This window comes from Salmo salar, chromosome ssa12 (genome assembly GCF_905237065.1).
Source record: "Salmo salar chromosome ssa12, Ssal_v3.1, whole genome shotgun sequence".
Lineage (NCBI taxonomy): Eukaryota > Metazoa > Chordata > Actinopteri > Salmoniformes > Salmonidae > Salmo > Salmo salar.
Genome location: NC_059453.1, coordinates 63,975,850 through 63,982,171, shown reverse-complemented (window position 1 = coordinate 63,982,171; position 6,322 = coordinate 63,975,850). Strand labels below are relative to the sequence as shown.

At 39.6% G+C, this 6,322-nt stretch overlaps 1 protein-coding gene across 1 annotated transcript in view; it reads left to right on the top strand.

Annotated features, from left to right (window-relative positions):
- Window positions 1-6,322, top strand: part of LOC106565585 (prostacyclin synthase) — a 29,546-nt gene continuing 23,224 nt past the window's right edge. The window contains exons 1-3 of the mRNA XM_014132869.2: window positions 1-389; window positions 1,297-1,420; window positions 2,194-2,369. Coding sequence (XP_013988344.1) covers window positions 265-389; window positions 1,297-1,420; window positions 2,194-2,369 — 425 coding nt within the window. The 5' untranslated portion in view covers window positions 1-264. The remainder of the gene's footprint in view (window positions 390-1,296; window positions 1,421-2,193; window positions 2,370-6,322) is intronic.

The window sequence follows — 6,322 nt, the reverse complement described above, 5'->3', positions numbered from 1 at the left end:
TGTTACATTTGAGAGGCGCGCAGCAATGTGGTACAGAGCTTGATTTGGTCTCTGCATGCCTCCAGAAACTCTGCAATTGCGTCACACCCTCCGTCCACATTATCAGATCAAGCATAAATTGGCTTTTACTACGTGAACTCTTGCGGATAGGAAGATGGATTAGGAAATATGCAGGGTGAGGTCGGGGAACACCCTGGAACGCCGTCATCGGATGACATAAAACAGCACTATATCAGGTGGACCCTGTCGTCTTAAATTAGTCATATGTTTTCACTGCTGCGCACCAACGTGCAAGTAAATCTGCCAAAACTACGAGCTATGATTTGGACGATACTTTTGATTGTCCAGGGCATCCTTATCTTATTCATACTTGTTTCGAAACGCTCTAGGTGAGTACCCTTTTCTAAAATCACTATTTTATTCGAGATAATTTCTACTTTTGCAATGTCTACATTGAACATAGCATGCATGCTTTCTGTATAATACTGTATTGTAGCCTTTTCAAACTTGTTTTCACCTGTGCGCATATTTGCGTAGCCTACTTATTAATATATGTATTGCCTACCCAGCATAAACTAACCCAGCATAAAGCAGTATTTACCATAAACCTAAAATAATCTAAATAGATCTTGATAATATCACAGTTGTATTGAGCGATATATATAAATGAGCTGTCGCCTGTCAATCATTTTTGAGAGGCACAATTTAGATAATTCTGAGTTTAACCAAAAACCAAGGGATTTACTATAAGAAGTAAACAACATCACTTAATCTGTTAGTTTAGTGGCCTGCTATATAACCATTTATCCCCCCACTCAACGCTGTGTTTGGAGTTTGGTTAAACAGCCAGACTTCGAAACTTCTGTCGATTTTAAGGCCTTCATAAACCTTTGATACAAAATCTTTGAGACACGCAAGTTTACATTTAACTGGCCAGCAGAAATGCTGAAATGCTCTCAAAGATTTTGTATCAAAGGTTTATGAAGGCGCATCTGTTTTCATCCTTGTTGCTGTATCCTTGGTTGTGAGGAACTGATGGGCTCGTTCTATTCTAAATGTTAATGGGGGAGTTCCGGCTTTAAAACTTCCTGGAAAAGCTGTATATATTTTACACACAGCAGTGTCACACAATGTACTGATAAGAGCCAGACATGCAAATATTGATTCAATTGATGTATGGGTACAGTCACTATATTAAAATACAAAGTCTGTATAATCAGTAATGTTGATATGAACAAATATAGGTGTGAATATTAGCTGTTCAAAATTAATTGCATTCTGTTCTTTTCTATACAGGTCAGAGAAAGAGCCACCTTTAGACAAAGGAGTTATTCCATGGTTAGGCCATGCCCTTGAGTTTGGAAGAGATGCTGCCAAGTTCCTAACCCGTATGAAGGTGAAGCATGGCGATATCTTCACGGTAAGAGTGGCAATATCCTCCTGACACCCAGCAATTAATATTAGTCCTCTAGTGGACATCAATTATTGGTCCATATCGCTAAGGCCATACAAGCCACAGTATTAAGTCCTGTTGTCCCTTTGAGATGACATTCTGGGCTTTTCAATGATATCAAGTGTGACTTTGACAACTTTATCTTCCTGGTTCCAAAAAAATGGCTGCTGTCAAAATTAGCAGATTTTATAGGAATTTGAAAAGAAGTGTGTAATTATTATTTTTGCGACTTTGATATTCAAATTGTTTTCTAGTAAGTGAATATCTCAGGAATAGTTAAGTGAGTTGTCAGGACTGTGTAATATTTTTTTTCACATTAAATAAGAGCTAAATAAGAGCTTATAAAGAAATGTCCTCTGTAGTGGACAACCGGATGCCGCAACTATGTTTTTCACCTACTGTACCCATTGACTGTAATGTTAAATGTTTTCATATTTACGTCCTAATGACCGTTACAGAGGACAATTTTGCACTTACAATAAAAGATAAATAACAATATTTTACAAAATCTCAATCTTAGTAACGTTTTCTTTTCACCCCAAACACTTTTTTGGGGTCTCAGGAGGATATAAAACACTATCCTCAATATCATCTACGTAAATGTACCTTAACCTGATCATCTGTTCTTAATTCTTGAATACATCTACAGTAGATTAAATTCTTCACTATTCATGGTGAGTGTTTGTTTGTGTCAACCTTATTAATTGTGTGTCTGTGTCACTGTGTGTCTGTGTGTGTAGGTGCGTGTGGCTGGACGTTATGTGACAGTGCTGCTGGACCCCAGCTCTTATGATGCTGTGATAGAGGACTCTGTGTCCCTGGACTTCACACGCTATGCACAGGTTCTCATGGACAGGATCTTTAGCCTGCGGCTCCCCCATCACAACCCTGCTGTAGAGAAGGCCATGATGAAACAGTACGTCCCTAACCTTATCCCTAGCACAGTGTCACTCGCTCTTTTATGTGGGCCAGCCCAAAAACAGCTCTACATGCCCATTGATATGGTCAGAGTTCAAAATTACATGTTTTAAATAAGACAATTGAGGACAGCATTATCCAGCCAATAACTGGATCCTTACACAGGTATAATACACAACTCTGTGTGTGTAAAGTTGTTGCCTGGCTCCACCGTAGTCTAAATCAAAATGTTTCCCTTCCTGAGACAGAGAGGTGTCTGGGACCAGGGAATACTACATCAACTATCACAGATATCCGTGGGTTCGATTCCCACGGGGGACCAGTATGGAGAAAAAATTTATGAAATGTATGCATTCACTACTGTAAGTCGCTCTGGATAAGAGCGTCTGCTAAATGACTAAAATGTAAATATAAATATCACTACCATCAGCGTAAGATGGTAAGCAAGATCGCGACGACAGACATGGACGCTCTGTTCCTAGCTCCTAGCCAACTTTTCTTGTTGGTTATTACTGCACTGTTGGAGCTAGGAACATAAGCATTTCGTTACACCCGCGATAACATCTGCAACATATGTTTACACCAGATGGAGGCTCCTCAGAGGAAGAAGGGAAGGACCATTCTCCTCAGTCAATTTCATAAAAATAAAATTGTGAAATATTTAAAAAGTTATCATTTTTTGATAAAACTGTACTAAATATATTCACATCACCAAATAATTGATTAAAACACACTGTTGCAATGAAGGTCTACAGTAGCCTCAGCAGCGCCCTGTAGGGTAGCACAATGGTGTAGCCTGAGGACAGCTAGTTTCTGTCATTCTCTGGGTCCATTGACTTCAATACAAAACCTAGGAGGCATATGGTTCTCACCCCCTTCCATAGACTTGCACAGTAATTATGACAACTTCCGGAGAACGTCCTCCAACCTAGAGTATCAGAGCTCTTGCAGCATGAACCGACATGTTATCCACCCAATCAGAAGATCAGAGAATGAATCTAGTACTGAAAGCATAAGCTACAGCTAACTAGCACTGCAGTGCATAAAATGTGGTGAGTAGTTGACTCAAAGAGAGAGAGAAAGACAATAGTTGAACAAATTTGAACAAATTACTTTATTCCGAGAGAGATTTGGCTAGCTATATTTGGCTGTATTTTTTTTAAACTTTCACTTATCTAGAGAATGCAACTAGCTAGTTTAGCCTACTCAAACACCCAGCTCAAACAGAAAGGGATGCTATGTTAGCTAGCTGGCTTTTAGTTGTATTAATTTATTGCCACCGGGACCCACCGGTGTAACTGCTTTCTGACTTTACACTGTAGTGCATGATTGTAGCAGGTTTACTAACGCGTTAGTTCTAGTAGCTATGTTTTCTATGATGTGACAACGATGTAGACTGTGTGTAACAGTTAACGGTCATGATATGAAGGTTTGGCTTGGAAAGGTTTTTTTGCCTGGTCAGACAGCTGATGTGTTGTGCACTGAAGTCCACAAGCGAAGGGAAAAGTTGAGAGGAGGGGAGCGCGAAGATAGTTGTGAGAAGCAAATATATTCTAAATAATATATAAAGTGATCATGCTGTTTTAATGTGGCTGCTATGAATGTGAACTCTGTTTGCGCGTAATCAGGGGTGTATTCAATCCGCCAATTCTGTTATAAAATGTTTCTTAAACGGAAGCAAACGGAACGAAACGGGGATAAACATACCTAAATTTGTCCAATAGAAAAATGACATTTGCAACTGTTGGATTAATGATTACATCCTAGATCAGCTAGATGCAGGCAAGAGTGTGCAAGGCAGTATTGAATGTGTCACTGTCTGTCACCTTGATTACAAAAAAAATATTTTGACCTGTGCACCTACATTGTAAACTCGTTCATAAGCTAGGTTGTAGCAACCTCATGATGGGTACAGGGAAAATTTGAGTACCTACAGTGGCTTGCAAAGGTATTCACCCCCTTAGCATTTTTCCTATTTTGTTGCCTTACAACCTGGAATTAAAATTGATTTTTGGGGGGGTTTGTATCATTTGATTTACACAACATGCCTACCACTTTGAAGATGCAAAATATTTTTTCTTGTGAAACAAACAAGAAATAAGAAAAAAACTGAAAACTTGAGTGGGCATAACTATTCACCCCCCCCCCATGTCAATACTTTGAAGAGCCTCCTTTTGCAGCAAATTCAGTTGCAAGTCTCTTGGGGTATGTCTCTATAAGCTTTGCACATCTAGCCACTGGGATTTTTGCCCATTCTTCAATGTAAAACTGCTCCAGCTCCTTTAAGTTGGATGGATTCCGCTAGTGTACAACAACCTTTAAGTCATACCACAGATTCTCAATTGGATTGAGGTCTGGGCTTTGACTAGGCCATTCCAAACATTTAAATGTTTCCCCTTAAACCACTCAATTGTTGCTTTAGCAGTATGCTTAGGGTCATTGTCCTGCCGGAAGGTGAACCTCCGGCCCAGTCTCAAATCTCTGGAAGACTGAAACAGGTTTCCCTCAAGAATTTCCCTGTATTTAGCGCCATCCATCATTCCTTCAATTCTGACCAGTTTTCCAGGCCCTGCTGATGAAAAACATCCCCACAGCATGATGCTGCCACCACCATGCTTCACTTTAGGGATGGTCTTCTTGGGGTGATGAGAGGTGTTGGGTTTGTGCCAGACATAGCGTTTTCCATGATGGCCAAAAAGCTACATTTTAGTCTCATCTGACCAGAGTACCTTCTTCCATATGTTTGGGGAGTCTCCCACATGCCTTTTGGCGAACACTAAATGTGTTCGCTTATTTTTTTTCTTTAAGCAATGGCTTTTTTCTGTCCACTCTTCTGTAAAGCCCAGCTCTGTGGAGTGTACGGCTTAAAGTGGTCCTATTGACAGATACTCCAATCTCCGCTGTGGAGCTTTGCAGCTCCTTCAGGATGATCTTTGGTCACTTTGTTGCCTCTCTGATTAATGCCCTCCTTACCTGGTCCGTGAGTTTTGGTGGGCGGCCCTCTCTTGGCAGGTTTGTTGTGGTGCCATATTCTTTCCATTTAAAAAAAATGGATTTAATAATGCTCTGTGGGATGTTGAAAGTTTCTGATATTTTTTTTATAACCCAACCCTGATCTGTACTCCTCCACAACTGTCCCTGACCTGTTTGGAGAGCTCCTTGGTCTTCATGGTACCGCTTGCTTTGTGGTGTTGCAGACTCAGAACAGGTGTGTGTGTGTGTGTATATATATATATATATATATATATATATATATATATATATATATATATATATATATATATATATATTATACTGAGATCATGTGACACTTGGATTACACACAGGTGGGCTTTGTTTAACTAATTATGTGACTTCTGAAGGTAATTGGTTGCGCAAGATCTTATTTAGGGGTGAATACATATGCACGCACCACTTTCCCATTTACATTTTTTTTAAATTTCACTTCACCAATTTGGACTATTTTGTATATGTCCATTACATGAAATCCATATAAAAGTCCATTTAAATTACAGGTTGTAATGCAACAAAATGGGAAAAACAGCAAGGGGGATGAAAACTTTTGCAAGGCACTGTAAACGTATTGATGTTACATTGAGCTGGGTGAATGGAATATGAATGACAGTCATCCAATATGCGGTAATAGAAATAAGGCCATGCTCATAAAAACGTTTGAGGAGGAGGCTTGAAGCTTGTGTGTGCAGAGTGGTACCAAAATTAAAAACACGTCTTACCTTTTTGTAGTTAATACATCCGTGAAACATGATAATTCGGCCTATAGTATTCTTAACTAGCATTGAAAAAGTTAACCCTTTCTTCTCTAGCTACTTAAAAATATCTCTCCCCATCTTCTGAATCGAAGAGGGGAGGGGCAGGTCACCTAAACACGCACAGGCTAAGATTTTCATCTTGTAGGCAGACACTGAAAAAAGTTTGAGTGACAGAGTGAGG